Source organism: Vombatus ursinus, unplaced genomic scaffold (assembly GCF_900497805.2).
Source record: "Vombatus ursinus unplaced genomic scaffold, bare-nosed wombat genome assembly UNPS02014959.1, whole genome shotgun sequence".
Taxonomy (NCBI): domain Eukaryota; kingdom Metazoa; phylum Chordata; class Mammalia; order Diprotodontia; family Vombatidae; genus Vombatus; species Vombatus ursinus.
This window is the reverse complement of record NW_020954737.1, coordinates 3,248,087-3,270,901: the sequence shown is the minus strand read 5'-3', so window position 1 is coordinate 3,270,901 and position 22,815 is coordinate 3,248,087. Positions and strand designations below refer to the sequence as shown.

Sequence of the window (22,815 nt, the reverse complement as noted above, 5' to 3'; positions counted from 1 at the left end):
TAGTCGATAAGAATGGGAAGACTTCTTAAACCAATTTGGTGAAGTTGAAGCAAAAAACTGGTTGGCAACTTTCACTTTTTCTTTATGTGTGTGTCTCATTAAAATTCTAACCCTACAAAGAACCTCTAAAGGCTTCATGCTGCCCTTTTCCCAAACAACTGGGCCTAGTGAGGCTATTTTTACCTTAGGGGAATATGGGTTTCCAGGATGGTCCGCTGAATAGATTGATTTCCAATATTATTCTCCTTCATGTGAAACATCAAGCTTAAAAAGTTTATGTAGGTTAAAATTTATTTTGAATTACTCATTTAAAGAAAAAAAAATCTAGTTTGTTGTTAGTTATATTTAGCAAGTCAAATATTGGTTGGTCAGTTCTTGCCACCTGGTAAAACTTTCTCAGTATGCAGATAAGGAGATTTTTCTCAATTGCAGATCTGACCACATTTCCTATTCAATAAACTCCACTGACTTCCTTTTGCCTCCAGGACAAAACAGAAATTCCTCTGTCTGGCTTTTTAAGCCCTTCGCCATCTAGATTTACAGTACACTACTAACCTTCCTGAATTCCATGTTTCAACCAGAGGTGGTCTCTTTGTTCGTCACACGTGACATTCTATTTTCCATCTCCAGCTTTTGTACTGGCTGTCTCTCATGCCTGGAATGCACCTCTCCTTACTTTCATTTTCTAGAACCCTTCTGTTCCTTCAAGACTCTCAGATCCAAGCACCACCTTCTAAACGAAGCCTTTACCAATCTCCCCAATTGCTGGTGCCCCTCCCCCAACAACCATGTACTTATTCTATATCTATTTAATCTGCATAAATTTATATATACATATATCATCTCCTCTATCAGACTGCAAACATTAAGATCAAGGATTATTTCACTCTTTGTATCACCAATGCCAAAGCACAGTGCCTGGAACATAGGAGAAGCTTAAAAGAAAATGCTTTTGAATTAACTGACTGATTGACAAAATCTGTTCTTGAGTTTTTTCAATATGCTCTCTAGGTGCTATACTCAATACGCCAGCAAATTTGGAAAACTCACCAGTGACCACTGGGTTGGAAAAGATCAGTTTACGTTCCAATCTTAAAGAAAGGCAATGTGAAGGAATGCTTGAATTACTGAATTGTTGCACTCAGTTCACTTGCAAGCAAGGTTATGCTTAAGATTCTGCAAGCTAGGCTTCAGTAATATGTGAACTAAGAATTGCCAGAAGAGCAGGCTGATTTTCAGAGAGACAGAAGAACTAGAGACCAAATTTCCAACATTCACTAGATTATGGAGAAAGCAAGGTGATTCCAGAAAAACATCTACTTCTACTTCATTGTCTGCACTAAAGCTTTTGGTGTGGCAGGTCCTCAAAGAGATGGGAGCACTAGATCATCTTACTTGTCTCCTGAGGAACCCAGATGCAGGTTAAGAAGCAACAGTTAGAACCGAACATGGAACAACTGAATGGTTTAAGAGTATGACAAGGCTGTATATTGCCACTTGATTTAACTTAACATGCAAGTACATCATGTAAAATGTCAGGCTGGATGAATCAAAACTTGGAATTAAGGTGGCTGGGAAAAATATCAACAATCTCAGATATGTAGATGACACCACTCTGAAAGTGGTATCAGAAAATGAAGAATTAAGAAGCCTCTTGATGAGGGTGAAAGAGGGGAGTGTAAAAGATAGCTTGAAGCTTAACATAAAAACAAAAAACAAAAAACTAAGATCTTGGCAACTAGTCCCATCACTTCCTGGCAAACAGAGGGAGAAGAAATGGAAGCAGTGTCAGATTTTATATTCTTGGGCTCAAAGATCACTGCAGATGGTGACTGCAGCCATGAAAGGCCCTCTGAAGGAAGCTATGGCAAATCTGGACAGCATGCTAAAAAGCAGAGACATTACCTGGCTGACAAAGGTCCCTCTAGTCAAAACTATGGTTTTTCCAACAGCCATGTATGGCTGTGAGAGTTGGATTATAAGGAAAGCTGAGTGCTGCAGAATCGACACTTTTGAATTGGGGTGCTGGAGAAGACTTTTGAGAGTTCCCTGGACAGCAAGGAGATGAAATTAGTCAAAACTTAAAGAAATTAATTCAGGCTATTCACTGGAAGGTCAAATACTGAAGCTGAAGCTTAAACACTTTGGCCTCCTATTGAGAAGAAGGAACTCAATGGAAAAGACTCTGATATTAAAGGCAAAGAGGACAGCAGAGGAACAGATGGATTGGTAGTGTTATGGAAGCAATGAATATGAACTTGGACAGACTTCGAGAGATAGTAGAGGATAGAAGGGCCTGGTGTACCATGGTCCATGGGGTCATGAAGAGTTGGACAAAACTGAACAACAAAATCTCTAGGGCACCAATGAATACCCAATGAAATAAGCTACCTTAGACTCCAATATATTTGATTCTTTCACGTTCAAATACTCCAATCTATTTAACACTGGAGGACAAATTATTTTTCATCTGACGATGAGGTCAACAACCAAAAAAACATCAGTTGTGGGGGTTTTGTATTTGAAAGACTGATATGAGATAGTTCTTGCTCATTCTTTTCTGGAGTATAATTGCTTTGAAAAAAGGTAACTAAAATTAGTCTAGACTAACAAAGAATCTAAATAAAAGTCTCAAATAGCAGTCCTTCACTTAATTTGCTAAAAATGATCTTAAAGTAATCATGCCAAAGGTTTTTTAAACTAATAAAAGACTGTACCAAGAAAGAAAGTACAAAAAGAAACTTACAGCCTTAAATATAAAATATAAAAGCATATACATAAAAAACAAGTTATCCTAATTTGCAGGTTCTTTAATTCTTTCATCTACCTTGTTCAGCAGTTATTCTATAGCTTTGTCTCATTGGGCTTTAAACAGTTTAATACCCCTGTAAAGGACTAGGGTAAAAAAACACAAATACATGACAAATACATGATAACGCAGGCGCTAAGGATGTTGGCAGAGTTTAAATAATCTTTGGTCAGTGGTAGGCACAGAAAGGGCCCATTATGTTCCTAGTCTGTTTTTTTTTTTTTTTTTTGCAAGGCAATTGGAGTTAAGTGACTTGCCCAGGGTCACATAGCTAGTAAGTGCCAAGTGTCTGAAGCCGGAGGCGAACTCAGGTCCTCCTGACTCCAAGGCCGGTGCTCTATCCCCTGAGCCACCTAGCTGCCCCCACCCCCCACCCCAGTCTGTTTTTATTTTCCTGTTGTCCCCACTAGCACCAATGTATATCTGATTTTCTGAATTTCTATTGTGCCAGCTGTGTTAATCCTAAACTCTGGATCATTTCAATTGCCCTATTCTCTATTTTCAGTTGTAGTCACAGAATCATAGAATCATGCAGACCTAGCTTGCTACAAATTAAAGCAGTTCAACTTCATCCTAAACACTGTTTAGCAAAATCTTTAAATTCACCTTTGTTGATTCCCTAAAATATAACAGCTATTCCAAAACTTACCCACTTTGGAAATTTCTTTGGAATTGGGAAACCCCTAATCTATCTATCTTTCCCAGCTCTCAGGAAATGACTTATTTGCTACTTTACTTAATTCAGGAATAATACTGAGACTTCTCATTGCCTTTCATTCCACCTCAGCAATTTCCTGTATCAACCCTCTCATGCTGTCCTCCAATCTTAGAGGAAGAGCTGTCCTTGCCTTAGCAACTCTAATTTTTTCACCTGTGCTTGCCAGATCATTCCCTATCTCCTAGGAGATTTTGGTCCCTTGTTTATCCTCTTTATAGTATATTTGGTCTTTCCTTCTGTCTTTAAACATGTATGGATCTCTAAAACTCTTGTCCTGTGTCTCTTTTTATTGCCAAAATTCTTGAATTAAGTATTCTACACCTTTTTCTTTCATTTCCTCACTCTTTAATCCTTTGCACTCTGGTTTCTATTTTCCCATCCTCTACCAAAACAGATGACTCCTAATTATCAAATCCAACAGCTTTCTCTCAGACTTCACTTTTCTTGACCTCTCTTCAACTTTAGATCACCTTCCTTAAAATTCTCTTCTTCCATTGGCTTCCAAGGCATTGGTTCTCCTGACAGTGCATTATAGCAAAGACAGAACTGGACTTGATTTCAGGTGATTTGGGTCTTATGCAAACACTCAAACGCCAGGTCTTATTTGAGACCTTTCCTAAGTCTCTCGAGCTTTTAACTTCTCCCTGACCCTCAAATTACCTTGTTTTACTTTGTATATATATTACACATGCTTTACTTGCATAAGTTATTTTCTCCAAAGAAGGTAGGGCAGGGGCTGTCTCATTTATGTGTTTGTATACCACTTAAATGTTGCAATCCCATTCCAAACGCTTACTAGCTGTGTGAACAGAAGCAGGCTACCTAACCTCTCAAAGATTTAGTTCCTCATCTATAAGATGGGGATAATCATATCTGCAATACTTATCTCACATGATTGTTTGAAAGAAAGTGCTTTGCAAACCTGAAAGCACTATATAAATCTAAGTTCCATGTCCCAAGACAGCCCATCCCATTTTTGGATTATTCTAATTTTGAGGCATTTTCCCTTACATTAACCTAAATCTGCTTTTCTGAAATTTTCACCCATTGCTGCTAGGTTTACTCTTTGGGGCCAAGCCAAACAAATCTAGTCCTACTTCAACGGGACTGTCCATCAAAATGAAGATAAAGATCATGTCTCAGAGAAGTGTTCTCTTCCCTAAGTTAAACAGCCCCAGTTCCTCTTCCAGGTTAAACATTTCCACTTCTTTGAACCAACCCTCATATAGTATGATCTTGAGGCACTTCAGCATCTTCTGTACACTTTCCAGATGATCAATACCCTTCCTAAAATGTGGCAGCCAGGACTGAACACAATACTGCAGATGTGGTCTTGGGAAGGCACAATACAATAGAATTTTCACATCTCTAGTCTTGAATGAATGTATAAATCATCAATTAAGCACTTACTATGTGCAAAATATAGCGCTAAGCTCTAGGCATAAAACAGAAAAGCAAGACAGGCCCTGATCTCAAGGGGTTCACATTCTAATGAAGGAGACAACACATAGACAAGCCAGATGTCCCATGGTCCTTAAAGTGCAGCAACAAAGCAGATGTTGATGCCTCTTCTTTAATGTCCTTATTGAATGTAACTCTTCTAAGGGTTCTGGTCTGCCTCTGTTAGGGTTTGAAGGGAGATGTAGTTAAAGTGGTGGTAGTGGTGGTGGTGGTTAGGCCTGCCCAGCACATGTTGCTACCTATCTTTCCCAAAGGTGCCTTGCTGTTTCAGCTAGATTTGCCCTGTATATGGCAGCTGGTTGGCATGGCTGGACTTTCTCATGGATGACAGCTGTGAGGGCGGGGCTGGAAGTAGAAATGGTGCTCCTGGGGGTGATGCCCCTCCCAGGGCTCCAGTGGCTATCTACCCATTGTTGGCAGTTGGTTAGCAGTTGTTGGCTGGCAGTGAAGAGAAAGGTGGTCCCCTTCTCCACAATGATTTCTCTCCTCAATGATGAAGGTAGAGGCTGGGCTGGAAGCAGGTTTGGTGGTTTGGAGGACACTGCTACTCCCAAGGCTGTGGGGTTCGAGACTTTGGGCTTATCCCCATTAGGGTCTGAAGGCAGATGATGGGTCAAGGTGGTGATTAGAAATTTGACTTGCTTGGCATATGTTTCAGCCTTTCTCTAACTCAGGCCTTCTTGCCGTGTTAGCTTATATGACATTCAAGAAGTTTCTTAGACACTATGCTTCTTAATGTAACCTAAGATTGCATTAGTAATCTGTTGATTTCACACAGTTGATTCATATAGGTCACTAAAATCCTCAGATCTATTTGAATCAAACTGTTATCTAGCTATAACTCCCACATCATGTACTTGTGAAGCTGATTTTTTTTAAAAAATTCAAGTGTAAGACTTTACATTAATCACCATTACATTCAGCCCAATGTTCTAGCCTAATGAGATTTTTTTGGATCTTGATAAAAAGGATAAATAGCACAGGGCCAAACACAGATGCTAAGGGCACTCTAGCCAAGACCTTCTAAGCTGACAAAACTATTATGGTGGACTGTTTGGGTGTGAACATTGAATCAACTCTGAATTCACCCAACTGAACAAGTGCTTTAGTCTATCTTGTCCATAACAGCATAACAGACTTTACCAAATGCTTTACCTAAACAGAGGTAAGCTCCATCTGCACTTTCCCTGATCTACCAGTCTGTGGGCTCTGTCAAAAAAAGGACATGAGGTTAACCCTGAATGACTGTTTTTGATGAACTTATGCTGGCTCCTAATGATCACTACTTTCTTTTTACCAATGAACCTTTTAATACTCTATTCTAGAATTTCATCAGGAATGAAAGTTGAGCTCCTTTTCTTAAGGTTTGCAGACTCCATTCTTTCCTCCTTTTTTTCAACCCCAGGCCACTGCTTACCTTGGTCTCTCTCTAGTTTTCTATTATTTTTCAAAGACCAATTAGTGACAGCGGTTCGGGGATCCCATCTACCAGTTCTTTCAGTACCCCAGGAAGGAACTACTTCTCTGGGGTTATTTGAGTATCAACCTCCAATTAGTCATTTTTACTGTATCCTAAAGATCATTCTCCTTTGCAGAGACGAGTGGCCTGTCCTGTTGCCAGTTACTATAACCTTCATCTCAAATAGCAGCCCAATTCTTTCTTTTATCCTCCTCCTTTTCCCAATATGGCTTAAAACAAAACAAAACAAGAAAACACTTTTCAATTATTCTTAGCTTTCTTCACCAACCTTGGCTCATCCTGAGCTTTATCACTCTTGACACTATTCTCACATGCTCATACCACATTTTTTTATTCCTCTTTCCTTGCTTCATTCTTTGGTACATAACTTAAAAAAAAAAAACTAAGTTGGTCAGTGAATTCTCTGCATAATCACATTATTCTTTTTAAATGATTCCTCTTCATTGAAATTGTTTTATATTTATTTGCTTTCAGAATTTCATTCTCGTGAGCCTCTCATCCCATCTGGGCTGATTTACCCTAATAGTATTTGAGTCCAAGGAATCCTCTCTATCCTTTCTCTGAACCCTTTGAAAATCTCTCCCAGCATCTAGGGTGATGTAAGATTTTGCTCAGATGTCCTTTGCTTCTCTATCACAAATTCTAGGCACACTCCATCTATGCTTTAAACCATGGTCCAGAAAGCTCAGTTCCTCTCAGATGTCATCTTCTTAACTGATAGTCTTTATTATTACTTTTTTTTCCACTGTCAACCCTTCCCAGTGTCATCATTTCTATTATCTACCACTTCTGCCACCCAAAGATTCTGCCCTTCTTTTTTTAGACCACTTCTCCTTTTGCTTTCGTCTCCCTTCTTTCCTATTCCCACCATTTCTTCTTTGCTTTGCTGCTATCAAGAAATGGCTTTAATAACATGAATCAGATAACAAAATGGTTCTGTTTCTTCTCCCAGAAATACTAACCAATTGTATCACTGTAACTATAATCTTCAAATCTTTGGTCTAGCTCAATTATTTTTATTGCTACAGCTACTCATAGGCTTTTTGGATTATTTTCAGGTTCCTAACTATTTAGTGCTATTCAGAGTGTCTGATGTTTGAGTGCTGGTTAAGTGGAGGCATCACTGCACTTAGGGATAATGCTACATTTTAAAAAATACAAAATAAAGTTGATAAGGGTCCTCATTTTTATTTTAACATTTTGGTTTCTTAAATGTGCAATGATCAATCTTCCCATGAGCGCAAGAACAGTGCTGCTTTTATTCTTTAGTAAGATGATTATTTATGGAAAATGTTATATCTCTGATTTTATTTTCCTCAAAGAACAGGAACAACTACAGCACTAATTTTTGTGTTGTTTTATTTACTGTATTGACAAAAATATTGATTCCTTAAGATTTCTACTTCAATTTTTACACTTCAACAGTTATATGGCATGAAATACATAAAGTTTAACCATAAACTGAATTTCTGTAGTAGTTTTTAATTCAATTAAAATTAGCTTTACATTGAACACAAATCTAAATCTAATGGCAGAAAGAAACCTGAATTAATTTTCTCACTTCAACCTATTTGTCACTTCATTACTGTCAGTCAGCACAATTGAAATACATTTTGTAAAGATGACATCTCAATATATTACCTCTCACCTATACTTTATACATCTTTTATGTTTGTAGCTGTTTTCATATTACCCCCCTCCCCATTAGAATGTGAGCTCTTTGAGGGCAGGGATTATGTTTTTCCTTTTTTTATATCCTAAGCACACTGCCTGGCACACGGTAAAATACTTAATAAATGCTTATTAATTGATATACTAGAAACTATTAATCAAAATAGGTGTTCAAGCATTTTTCACCTAGGATACTATCAATACAAACTATTTAGGTCTAATTTAAGTAACACCAAATGATACAAAAGACAAAAAGAACCACAAAACAAAACATCTTGGAAATGAATTTACTTATTTTTGATGTAAATCAATCAGTTAACAAGCATTTAATTAGTGATTACTATATTCAAAGCACTGTATTAAGCATCGAGGACACAAAGGCAAAATTAAATAATTTATCATTTTAGCCTGGGTTAAGGAAATGTGGCACAGGGGTTAGAAAGTTTTCCTCAGGGTCAAGCAGACTTGGGTTCAAGTCCTGACCCTATCAATTATGTGACATGGGTCAAGTCGTTTAACCTCTCAGAGCCCCAGACAACTCTCTAAGACTGTATGTTGTGGAACATTTGCCAATCTTCATTGATGGAAGGAGTCTTTTCACTAGGATTTCCCTACAATGAAGATAGCCTAGGTCCTGGCTAGATTTCCCCGTCCTCTCCTCCAACAAAAGCCCATGTAGGAAAACACTGGAATATATTTACCAAAATCCTAAAGCAAGAGAAAATCACAGCTCTCACCCAGTCCACACCAAATTGCCATTTGGATCTCATTGATGAACATATGCTGGCTCCTAATGATCACTACTTTCTTTTTACCAATGAACCTTTCAATACTCTCTTCTAGAATTTTCTAGAATTTCATCAGGAATGAAAGTCGAGTTCCTTTTCTTAAGGTTAAGAATAGGAAAAGTCATATGGCAAGGGAAAGGTGTGAAAATAAAGCTAGCATATTAGATAACAAGTCAATGCTCATCATTTGTTTAGAGAATGCCATTTAGAGAATTTCATTCATGGAATTTTCAAATTTATGTGTATATTCTATAATAACTGTGATATGAGCTATTGTTTATATTAGAAATGTCAATTGAATTATTATTTTTATATCCATTATTTGTACCTATTATCTTAGGGCGCTTTTTTTATGCACGTAGATAGGATAAGGCACAAGAAAAAGAGAGAAGTCATTATAATACTAGGAGTCAGCAGATATAAGTTCTGGCCCCAACTCTGCCACTAACTCGTTATGCAACTTTGGGCAAATCATTTCACAAATTTGGGGCTCAGTTTCCTTGCCTATAAAAAAAGAGGTTGGATTTCATGATCTTTAATATCCTTTCCAACTTAAATATTCTATAATTTGTATCTAGTGCCTTGTACAAGTGCTTTATTCAACAGAATCACAGAGAAGTGAGTGCTTTAAATTTAAGAGAAAATAACTCAAAATGTTCCAAAATCAAATGTCTCTAAAATGACAAGATTGCAGAGGATCATGGAGGATCTCCATGATTTTACAGATGAGAAAACTGAGTCCACAGATGACTGTGAACTGACCACAGTCACACATGTTACTACCAGGATTCTTTCTACCCCACTCCACTGCAAAGCCTGGTAAATATGAAGTGGATCAATGATTGGAGCAGGGATTTCTAATCACTGTAGAGGATGTGAATTATCCTGATCAGGGTTTAAATTGGAATGCCTTCAAGTCTTTTGAATGATGCCTAAAATAACTGCCCTCCACATAATCAAGTTGAAATGTACACACACAAACCTGTACTTACTTATTTACATTCTATCTACTATATTCATATATATGAATACTTCACAGAATGTTCATATAAAGATATAAAATATATGTACATTTCAAGATTCCTCCAAAAGTTTTTGAATGCCTACAGATTTATTCATCTATTAAAAAACATTTAACGGGGCAGCTAGGGGCATCTCTGGTCTTGGAGTCAAGAGGACCTGAGTTCAAATCAGGCCTCAGGCACTTGACATTTACTAATTGTGTGACCCTGGGCAAGTCACTTAACCTCAGTTGCCGCACCAAAAAGCATAAAACAAAAATAAAACATTTAACAAGTACCTACTATGTAGAAGAATCTGAGTTAGGCAATGGACACAACAAATGAGGGTGTCTCTTTTGTCATTAGCATGTGAAAGAGTTGTGAAAGGTAACTGATATCAATGAGAATTCAGCATATAAAATCCCCATACGTTATTACTAATATAATGTCCTTAGAATATATTTTGATAGTGAAACAGAGATGCCTTTCTTACCTGTATGATAAAATGTAAGAAAAAATAAAAGCACTCCCATGAACATGTTACTTAAGAAGGTAACAACTCCACAAGTAATTCCTTCTGGAACAGGGTAGACAGTTTCCACAAAAAGTTCAAAGAAGATGGGAACACTGCTATTCAGGAATACTCCCAGGAGAATACAGGAGGCATATAATGTCACTAAAATAAAAATACAAACAGATTAGTGTTATGATAGAAGCAGCAGTTTACATCAGAGAGATCACCTGGATGTTGTTTCTTAAGGACCAGCTCTGGCTAAAGTGGCGAATAAGGATATAAAAAGCATCACTCATCTGTCAGCCCTCTACCCTTGTTTTGTGGGGCAGGTGGGAAAAGGTTTTGCTGCCAGCAGTTACCAGTGTCACCATTATTTTCTCCCTTTTAGAGGTGCTGTGTCAAAGTGCAACATGAATTTAATCACCAGAGTACAATTTAAAAGATTAAGTTCTCTTTTGGTGTATTACTACAGCAAAAAGGGACATACATGGTGAGTATAATGATGTAATCACGAAATTTTTATCTGCTTTGAAACTGTAGGAAAAAAAATTAAACCAAAGGGTAAATCTATGAAGCATAACAAGGAACCATGAAAATTATTTATGTGAGGAGACAAGCTGATATGGTTCTCAAGGGCCAAAGAGCCATTGAATCTCTGGTAATACATGACTACTAGAGATAAAATTACAATACAGGGAGTCTCCAACTTATGAACACACTGCGTTCCAAGAGTTCCTCAAGTCAGATCTTTGTTTCTATAGGAAATACTTTCTGAGTTCCAATGTCATAAATGATGGGTAGACTCTCAGGGCAGCCACAAAAGCCTATTAAACCCACATTGTGACAAAAAATACATATGCTATTAGAATAGTAAAATGATACTAATTATTTAAACTCGAATACTAGTTATTTAAAAAAACCCCACAGGAACACAAAATCATTAATTTCTGCCAAAGGTGATATCTGAAGATCCACAGGAGTAGATGAGCTCACTAAAGGAGAGAAAAGGACCTAAGATAGCAATAATATCTATGTGCAAGGTCACGTACTTAGGTTGGGGACAGATATATTAGCACCTAGACCCGGACAAGAAGTGCTTGGTGAATCTTTGCTCAGAATAATGGATAGTATTACTTTTTCTATTGAATCCCTTTCTTGAGCAGCAGCAAGTTTCTATATCCAATTGTGTTCTCACATTTCCTGTTAGGTAGCAAATGTTGTATTCTATTATGCTTTCATATATCATGTTACTCAGCACTACTGACTCATGAGTGTGCCCATCTGGCTGTCCAGAATACAAAGGGGGATAGAATCCTCCCATTCTCACTCACCCAGGGATCACTGTACATGCCAGACACAGGCCTAACATGGAGAGAACATGAAGTGACTTTTGGTTAGTTTCCAAAGATTCCCCACTGACTGTTCTAACAGGTTGTGTGGCCTAACACTGTTTTTGTGGCTGCTCATTCCCCTACTGAGACTATAATAGGAATGGGCAACAAAGGGAAATTTGACCACTCAACTACAATCTTTGACTTAAATTGTATGGTCTTCCCTATACCTGAGGGCTAAAGATCCTAAGGCTCAGGAGTAGTAATGTGGCTTATGCATCTCCACTTGGTTCATCTCTTTAACTGGACAGTAGTTATGGATATTGACTTGTATATATATTATTTAATAGTGTTCTTTGAAATTTGCTGAAATGCCATCAACTTGTAACAGTGTTTTCATTTTCATTAACAACAATAAGTATAAATTGTTTTTTAAAATTCCATTTCTTTTTTTTTTTTTTGCTTTTACCCAGTTACAAGAATGGCAGATCAGGTGACTGCTATGGACAATTAACCTAAATTTTAGGACAACATATCCACCTCATGCTGTTCTAGAGAGATGTGGGCTAGACAACCATCCAGTTACCTAAAGTGAAGTCATCATTGGCTCAATGTCAACTAAGTGCTCCAGAAACCTGGGACAGGCCTTGTCTTGTTTAGGAAAAAATTTAAAGTCTTTCTTACACTTGGTTTCAAAAAAGGTCAACTTCACAAGCATAAGATGGAGGAAGAAACTACTATAAAAAGATCTGAGTCTTTTATTGGATAATGAGCTCAATAAGTCAACAGTATGATTCCAGTTAAGAAAGTTAATAGAAAAGATGTTTTCAGAAAGACATAATGTGTAAATTTACAGGGAAGTATTCAGTTCTGGGCATTATATTTTAAGATGGGCATGGACAAATTGAAGTGTGCCCAGAGCAGGGCAACCAAGACAGTGAAGAGCCTTGAGTTCATGCCATATGAAGATCAGCTGAAGAAAAGTGGGGTTGCTTAGTCTAAGACTTGGGGAGGTAGGAAGGAAAAGGAGAAGATAGTTTTCTCCAAGTATGAGGAGGGCTGCCAAGAAGGATTAGACATGTTTTATGCAACTCCAGAAGGCAGAAGAGTAGCTTTAATGGATTGAAGTTGCAGAAAAGCATACTTAGGCCTGATATAAGTAAAAGCATCTTAAAAATTAATGTTATCTAAAAGTGGAATAGGCTGCCTTCAGAGGGGGAGGGTTTGCCTTTCACCAGAGTTCATGAAGGAGAAACCAACTGTCCACTTGTTGAATCCAACATAGAAAAGATTCTTTCCCAGGGATGAGTTGCACTTCGTGGCCTCTGATTCCAGCTGGGAGATTCTGTGATGCTGTAATGGATCACTTCAGCTTTTTCACTGTCATGTCAACCTGCTGACTCTTTCTGAGTTTGGTTCACTAAGGAACCAAGAAGACTTTCTTGTGGCTTTACCACTGGGATATTTAGGATAAAGATTGTACAGAGTTTATTCTGAGATATAAATGAATTTTACCTCATCCCTGGTAGGTAGGCTAGAATAACCAATTAATGTCCATTTTCACTACTCTGGCATATACCTAAGGGACCTGGGAAGGAGAAGGATTGATTCTGTAACCTTATGGAAAGGGAAAGCAGGATCCTTAAGAGGATCAGATTGCCAGGAATGTAAAGGGCCCCAGAATCTTTGTTGCAAGGGCTGACTGGTGAAAAGAACTAAGGGAAAAATGAATCAGTCAGGGTATTATCTATCTCTATTTGTATGAAGACTAGGGAGAGTTCTTCAAGTGTCTTGTAATTTTATAATTTTACCTTGTTGTTCTGTTATTTTCAACACTTTCCCTCCATTTCGTTACTTCAAGGACTCACAATTATTTCATCAGTGTGGCCACTCTGTTCCCTGATGCCAACTGATGGTTTCACAAATCATCACACGGTGATCAATCTGCTGGTGATGAGCCTGCTCACACTTAGTGAAAATTGTCTAAGCCTGTGCTTGAAGCCTTTCCAGACTGACAGGACCTTCCAGAGCTTTGTGCTCTGTTGCCATAGCCTTTGAGACTCCAGAGACGCCTTCATGCCAAAATGAGGTAATGAAACAGAACTTTAGGGGCAGTCACTGTTGTTGATTTAAATAAAAATTTTTAGAGAAAAGTGAGCTTTGGAGATAAGTTAGAGGAAAAATCCTTTTCAAAGAAATGCTGGGAGACAGGAACACAGAACAAAGAGAGAGGGTAATGGCAGTGATTAATAAAGAGAGGAAGAAAATGGGGACATAGAGAGAGATGAGGTGAGATGGAGTCACCTTCCATGTTGCTTCCTTCTCTTAGACTGGAGAAGAGCCTAGCAGAATTCCATTCTCAGAGAAGAGAATGATATTTTACTGGTTTACTACTCAAAATGCAAAGAATTCAGGTAAATGAATTAGAATCTAAAAGAACAATTCCCCTCTCTACCTCTACAGTATTTCTAACTCAAATGATAGACCAGTTCCTAAACTAGTAATGAAAATAGTTGCGTGCAAGACAAGAGTCAGAGGGCCTAGGTTTGAATCTTGGCTCTGCTGCTTGTTAACTGAGTGGCCCTGTGCCATCCCTTAACCTCTTTACATTAAGATTTACTCATTTTTAGATGAGAAGTGTTAAGACTGATGAGTTCTAAGGTCCTTCACTTCTTACAAATCACAGGAATTGAGAAATAAATGAAAAAAAAAATTTAAACTTGTTTGACAAGAATAAAAATTCACTCCATTGGGCCATATGCTATTTGAAGTTCTCAAGATTTTTAAAATTAATAATGCCATAATGTTACACTAGTAAAATGTTTTCAGCTTTTAAATGTAGTTGCCCCCTATCTTTCATTCTTCTTCAGGCTTTACTCCTGACCCTCCTCTGGACTTTGTCTAATCACGTCTTCATGCCAGATATCTTCATCTCTTTTCCTTCCCCACTTTTCAGCTTCCTTTTAAGTCTTGTTTTCTCCTATATTAGAATGTATACTCCTTGAGGGCAGGGACTGTTTTTCTTTCTGCTTCCATTTGTAATCCCAGCACTTGGTACAGTGCCTGGCACACATAGTAAGGGCTTAATAAGTGCTTGTTGACTTGATATCCATTATCTCATCTGATTATTGCATTAATCCTGTCAGGCTAGCAGAATAGGCTTGCTATTCCAATTGAACAGATGAAGAAATTGACTCCCTGGGGACAAATGACAGGTTCAGGGTGGTCAAGTGTATTAGTAGCAGAGCCCACTTCTAAAAATACATATATAAAGTGATAACTTCAAAGAAATCCAGCAAGACTTTCATGAACTAATGCAGAGTGAAGTGAACAGAACCAAGAAAACAATTTATAACACATCAAGAGCATTGTGAATACAAACAACACTGAAAGACTTAAGAACTCTGATCAATGCAATGACAAATCCCAATTCTAGAAGAGCAATAACAAAGTCCATCTCCCAATGGAGGAATGATGAACACAGGGTGCAGAATAAGACACACACACACACACACACACACACACACGCACGGACATAGCCAGCACAGAAATTTGTTTTACTTGAGCATACAATATTATTATAAGCAAGAATGCACTTAGGGACAGAATCAAAAGACTACAAAAGTGAAGACAGAACTTTAAATAAGACAAAGACTATTCTGAAATAGGAGATTTGTTGTAGAAGGTATAGACCTATAAATGACCACCAAATTGCTAGACTCACCTATGAACACAGACAAATAGGCATTGTCTTAACTCTTAGTCCCCTGGAAGAATGACTGAACCTGGTCTCCCTCCCTGTGTCCTAAAATATTCATTATTCTTAATAATAATAACTATAAGCTACAAGTGCTTTTTTTTATTTCAAATATGACAGTGGCAAGGGGTAGAAAGATGAGAGAAAACAGATCTTCACTGATCAAAAAAGGAAAATGAAATGCTAAAAAAAATTTTAAGCTAAAAAAATCATACATAAAGAAAGGCTTTGTTCAGTGTACTTCTTAAAAAAATAATTACAACTGCAGAAGTAGCAGAGCAGGTGGCTTAAAGTTTTCTTTGGAAACTATGGACAATGTGAAATAACATAACACATCTCATTACAAATTATTTTACTGATTATAATTAAAGAATTTCCTTCAAGGGGATATTCATATTAATACACTATATATAATATCATATATTGGATAAACTTTCATTCCTTTATGCATTGACTGACTTCTTTTGATAAAATTATGAACATTAGTGGAAATGATTAAATTGGATTTACTAACAAAATTTCCAAATCATTTAAGGTAAATTTGACAAAGTAGTTTTTAAAGGGAATTTGGACAATTAAGAGATGCTAAGAGTAAAAGGAACCAAAAAACACTCACACATTTTTTCCCATGGGTTTTCATAATGTTGATAAACATTTGCATTTATATATCAATATCTTGAAGCCCCACATTTTCTTTAATTTGAAAACCAGATGTTTTGTTCTTTACTAGAAACTATTTCATATTAATAAAATAAGTAGTACATAAAATGAAGCTTACAGAAAATGACGAAGATATTTTGGTAGAAAATTATTCCTGTTATTTTGTATTACATGTAATAATAATTTGCTTGCACCCTTTTGCTGATCTTCTTTGTTGCCATAGTTTAGTCTTGGAAAGGCAGATAATTGTGTTTACAGGTTCTTATCCCTAGAAAGCAAATTAATTATTTTACAGAAATGAAGCACAGCTAATAATCCTCAGTGTTAGTAGACATGGAGTTAAAGACTGATTGTGAAATCAGAATTAATGAGTCTGAACCTATTCATATTTTTCATGCCCCAAAGCAACATCTGCAACCCCTGAAAAGGTAATTTATTATTAAATCACAGAATAATAGGGCTGGAAGAGATGCTGACAGTTCATCTGGTCTAGCTTTCCTTTTGCATTTAAATAGCACTTTCTGCTTGAAGACTTAATTCTTTTCTTGACGATCTCCAGGAACAGTGTTTATTCCAGTGTTTCATCACCTTGATAGTTAAAAATTGTTTCCTAAGTCTTACTAAAATTTCTCCTCTTAAGCTCATCTTCTCTTGCTTATTTATTCATGGATATGAGTAACAAGTAAGCACCTTACTCTAGAAAAAATCATTCATATACTGGACTTAGAGACAAGAAATTTCTTCTTAATGTTAAAGAACATTAGTTCTTTTACACTTTATTCACATCAGTTCCTGTTTCTTGCCTTCCATTTGTCATTTTTGTCTGAATTCTCTCCAGTCTCTCCACATCTTTTGGAAAGTGTCATTTACCAAAACTGATTAATGGAAGCACGATATAGTGGGAGTATCACTTTCTAGTCTTTACATGTCCAACACTAAACCATCCCAGCATGAACACATGTCAAACAGTTCTGTAGTACAATTCTAACTGATCCATATTTAGTAGGTGGTCAACTGTAACCTCTTCCAGGCCTTTTTCTTTTATACTCATGCGTAGTCAGTTATAAACCTACCCTATAATACCCTAGTAATCTTCTCAAAATGGTTGACTTGTATGCTATTGTTTGTTAAAAGCAGACAACTTTATTTTGGGAAATTCAATTCTAAAGCATTAACATTTTAAAACAGCATTTTTAATATGACCAGATAAATTTGACCATTTTATTCAGCAGAAAATTACTTGTGGGTAATATGGTTCAATTATCACTTCTCAAACACAGTAAATAACTTTTATCAATAACTTTTTATCTAAGATATAAACATCTAGATTTTGAAATTGGCAACATTTATCCCCCATGGAAAATAACTTTGGTTAATGGCACTAACACACAAGCCTAGATGATGCCCTGCAAAGCAATTCTAGCATCGAGAATTTAAAACTGCCAGCAGCAGGAGCAGATACACAGTGCTTAAATTAGATCTCTTTGATGGCATGATGAAATGGTATTACTGAATTTTAACTAATTTCTCATGTCAGTAGTTATGAGTCGCATATATTTTCCACAAATATCCTTTTAAGATACAGCAGAAGCCATCAATTTGCTATGAAAAAAGAAGGGAAAAAAAAGCTTTAGATACTTTCCTAATCACAATGAAAATTACTCTTGGTTAAAGGAAATATGAATTTGCCAGGAACAGTAAAAAGAGACTCAAAGGTCCATATTAGTCTAAGTAATTAGTAAGTACCCTTCTACAAAATTTCTGTTGCTTAAAAGGAATTAAAACAGCTTCTTACTGTTAAGGGCTATTAATGGGTTCCCTGAACTTGTCTTTTTGAGTTGCCATATTTTCCAGAAACACTGGACCCAGAGCATGCAGGAGGCCCTGAATTGTCAAGGAGGAAGCCCCACCAGCTGACATAATTTGTTGTTTGCACTCCAAGCTGGATTCCCTGTGTGCCCATAAGAGGCAAGGCAGGTTCCAGCCATTCTGTGCCAGGCTAGGAAAAATGTTTATGCAGCTTAAGTCCTTTGCAGATAAGCAGACCCTCCTATCTTAATAATCCAGTGGTTCCCAAAGAAAAAGAATGCTTTTGCCATCACCTTGCTCCTCCCTTTTTGGGAGGGGTTTTGTCCTTTTTCCCCATCTGTACTGCACTTTTCCCTCCCTTGCCACGCCTCTTCCTGTTTTCTTCCCCTCCTTTTGTTGTACTCTCATAAATATGCAAACCTCTCTGAGGACTGTGAACTCTTTGAGTTCTACTTGAATGCTCATTTCTCTTGTAATAAACCTGGTTTTTACATAAGTCTCATTGCCTGTGGACATTACAGAGGCAGAAAGACTATCAGCAACAGATTTATTGATTTTCATCAAGCCACATTAAAATGTGTCTTGGGTTTTCCTACATTTAGTTAGTGTTGAATAATAAAAGGTAGTCTATTATTACTTTCATTAACAATAACTAATATTTACTGAAAGCTCTCAGAACACAAGGATCCCAGGCTCAGCCATTCTCCCAGGTGACTAAGAGTTGAGACAAGGCCTCTCGGGAATGACTTATCTATGAAACAGACCAAAAATAGATTCATTTCTATTCACAGATGAATCTAGCAATTTGGTGGTCATTTGTAAGTCTACACCTTCTACACCAAATCTCCTATTTTATTTCAGTCTTTGTTTTATTTAAGATTCTATCCTCCTTTCTGTAGTCTTTTGATTCTGTCCCAAACTGCATTCTTGTTCTCAAATTGGTATAACAGAGGTTTCTTGGAAAAAAAATAGTTTAATGAAGTTTCCTAAAATTCAAATCCCTCTATAAAAAAGGCACTAAGTTAAAACATGTTAAAAGCTTAAAGATGCCATTTATGGAATTACAAGCTTCTAATTACATAGTATTTGGGTTCAAGTGATCTTTAAAGAAAGGTTTTATAATAAGTTTCAACATACTCATGAGCTCTTTTAGGTTTCCGGTCTAAAGGAGTTCCCAGAGAATTATTTATGAAAGTTAAAGACAATTAGTCTAAGGATCAGTGTGAGACAGAAGACTATTGGGCTTGGAGTGGGAGACCTGGGTTCCGATCCAAACTCATCTACTTAATGGCAGTGTGATCACGCACGACAATGATGATGATGATAATAACTAACATTTCTATAGCTCTTTAAAGTTTGCAAAAAGCACCTTCCAAGTATTATCTCATTGGGTCTTCACCACAACCCTGTGTGGTAGATGCTATCATTATCCCCATTTTACAGAGGAGGAAAATGAAGCTGTGAGGGCAAGACTTGCCAAGAGACATGGCCAGGAAGCCAGTGAGGCTGGATTTCTGCTCAAGTCTTCCTGAATCTAAGACCATCACATGATCTCTTTCTCTCTCTGTCTCTCTTTCTCTCCCTCCTTCCCTCTCCTGGGCCACCAGAGGCTTGTCATTGGATAAGTCACTACTTCTCTGTATGTTAATTTCCTCATCTGTAAAAAGGAGATACTTGTGTGATCTACCTCGCCATACCGTGAGGAAATCACTTTGTAAACTCCCAAGTTTACATGAAAAGGATAATAATTGATAATGACAATTATTATTACTTAATCTGAAAGAGCTAATTAAGTAATATTAATAAGAGCTAACATTTACATATGGACCTAAGGATTACAAAGCACTCTACAAATATTATCTCATTTGATCCTCACAGCAACCCTGTGAGGTAAGTGTTATTATTATCCCCATCTTACAGATGAGGTAACTGAGGCTGAAAGAGGTTAAGTGACTTACCTGGGGTCTCCCAGTTGGAGTAGTGTTTGAGGTAGGATCTGAACTCAGATCCTCCTGATTCCCCATACCAAAGATATGCTTAGCTTCAGCTTTTACACTTCTGGGACTCTTCAGTCCTAGTGTCTTTCTGAAAGTTTTGTGTCACGGCAGTATTGATTTAATGGGTGATTTTAAGTATTATTGAAACAATGATTTGATTTAATTTAAATCTACCCCTATTGTGACTACTTTTAGATAGTTAAATTTAAGACTACACCACAATGGTGTTTTTTAAAACCTGAAAGCAACATTTTCTTTGCATTTACATTGTTGAATTTGTCTTGATTGGAATTTAACAAAAGAGGTAAACTGAGGCAAATCTCCACCCTAGATATCATTTATTATGAGGGACACATGACCTGATAATAAAGGCTAAGACCCCAAATTGAGGGTGCAACACATTTTTATAAGCATAGAACAAAACAGAACTGAAATCATCTAATTGGTTAGCACCACAGAGGTGAAAGATCATTATTGGCTGCATCAAAGGAAGCAGGCCTAGCCCCCACATGCTATAAGGACCACTTCTCCCTATCTCTACGGAATATCATCATAAATTAACAGGTCCTAACTACATCCTAAGGTCCCTGATAAGGGCAGACTTACTGATAAATGGGAAATTAGATAAGAGCCCCCCCCAATAGTTGTCCTAGCTTCTTAGGGACACCCCACAAACCCTGGAGAAAATGCTGAGACAGTATTTTATGAGAGTATTAAGAACAGCATTTTTCTTTAACTAGCAGCAATTGTTTTCTTAGTATTTCTATTCAGAGTTGAAGAGGCTAAACTTTAGCACACATAAGCTTCTCCATTTAAACCTCAGAGAAGGGGCTTCAAGTTTGACGAGTATTGTCACAGTATAAAAACAAATACAAAACACAGGATCAAAAATTAATTCCCTCAAAGTCATTATGTATATTGTTCTACTAGTTCTGCTTACTTTGCACCAGTCTTCCTATACTTCTCTTATTTTTTGTATCCATCCTTTCTTACAGCACAGTAATAGTCCATTCTATTTATGCACAACTTGTGCGGTCATTCCCCAATCAACGGGCATCACTTTGCTTCCAGTTCTTTGTTACTACAAAAAATGGTGATATAAATATATTGGTCTGTATAAGAGCTTTCTTTTTATCACAGACCCCTTTTGGTATATGCCTAGCAGAGAGGTCTCTGGGTCAAACGTGCCAACATCATCATAGAACTGAAACAACTCTTTTCAACGTTACCAATGATCTCAGCCCTCATTTTCCTTGAACTCCCTCTAGTGGGTGACACTGCTGATCATCCAAATTCCTGGTCCCTAGCTGTGGGTCTCTCCCAAGACTATCAGGGGCTCTCTTCTCTCACTTGGTGAGAGAGTACTCTCCACCTCTCTCACTCACCCCTAGAAATTACTTTGTATTTACTTATCTGCGTACGTGTCATTTTCCTCCAATTGAATGTAAACTTCAAGGCAGGATTGCTTTTCATTTTTGTCTTTAAATCTCCTGTATCTAGCACAAAGTCTAACATAGAAATTAATAAATGCTTCCTGAACGAGTGAGTCAATCAATGACCTTGGTACTCATCAGTATTTGGTATTGATTTATATTTCTTCTTCATTCTGTATATATGTATATGGGGACTTCTTGTTGGCCCACTACAATGTGAGTTTCCTGAGAGTAGGTATCGTTTCATTCTTCAGAATCCTATCCTCAGCACCTCATTGAGTGCCTGGCACACTGGAGGCACTGACTAAATGCTTGCTGACTGACTGATCTCTCTATAAATTGACTTTGGATTATTTTTCCTTAAATATGCCCACAATGAGATTTAAGTGTCACTTTTCTGCTCAACTCATCCAGCCCTGAGGTTCATACCTGTCAGCTCAGCATTTTTTAATCTGGAGAACAGTGTTACTTAAACAGATCTGGAGATTCACACGGCATTGTCCTGTCCAGATCACTAGTAAAAACATTCAGCAAAACTAGTTCCAGAGTTTGAGAGGCTTCTTCGCAGCACTGGGAGCACTTCTTTATAGAGAAGTTTATCTCCATCCTTTCTCTGAGTCAGATTGCTATCCATGACAAAATAGTAATAATAGCTGGCACTTATATAGAGAGATTTAAGGGTTTCAAAGGGCATTATACAGATTATCCTATTCAGATCCAACAATCATCCTATGAAGGAGGGACTAAAGGCTTGATTAACCTCAGTCTCTACTAAAATGTTCTAAAATCTATCGTCTTAAAGATGCCTGGGGCACTGAGGGCTTAAGTGAATAGATGAAGGTCACACAACTAGTATGTATGTGTCTATGTGTTGGCGGCAGGACCCAAAACCAAGTCTTCCTGGTTCCCAGGCTAGCTCTCTATCCACTTCTCTATACTGTTCTTACCCATGGAAATTACTTTGTATTTTACACATATTTTGTATTACTTATCTGTGTACATTATTTTCCCTAAAGAGAAGGTAAGCTCCTTGAGGATAGTAACATTTGGTGCCAGTGAGTTTTACCCACACAAACACACACACACACTCTTCAATACTCATAATAGATTCTTCAAACTAGTCAAAAAAACTCCAAGGACTGAAAGTAGCAGTCACCTTTAGAGCTTAAAAAAGACTTTTCTTGACTTTGCAGGACTCTGATGGCCGCCGATTAAAGGATAACTACTGTTTTACTCTTGGCCATATTCCTAGACTTAAAAATTACTGAATAGATTTGAACTTAAGTAAAATTTGGGGTGCTATTCAAGTAGACCTTAAGATAGGCCTTAACTTTGATTTGTGGTTGAAAAAAAAAGGTGATACATATATACACACATATATGTATA

At 37.2% G+C, this 22,815-nt stretch overlaps 1 protein-coding gene across 1 annotated transcript in view; it reads right to left on the bottom strand.

Annotated features, from left to right (window-relative positions):
• SLC49A4 (solute carrier family 49 member 4) overlaps positions 1–22,815 on the bottom strand; it is a 121,704-nt gene that overhangs the window by 7,295 nt on the left and 91,594 nt on the right. Inside the window, exon 8 of the mRNA XM_027845220.1 lies at positions 10,422–10,604. Coding sequence (XP_027701021.1) covers positions 10,422–10,604 — 183 coding nt within the window. The remainder of the gene's footprint in view (positions 1–10,421; positions 10,605–22,815) is intronic.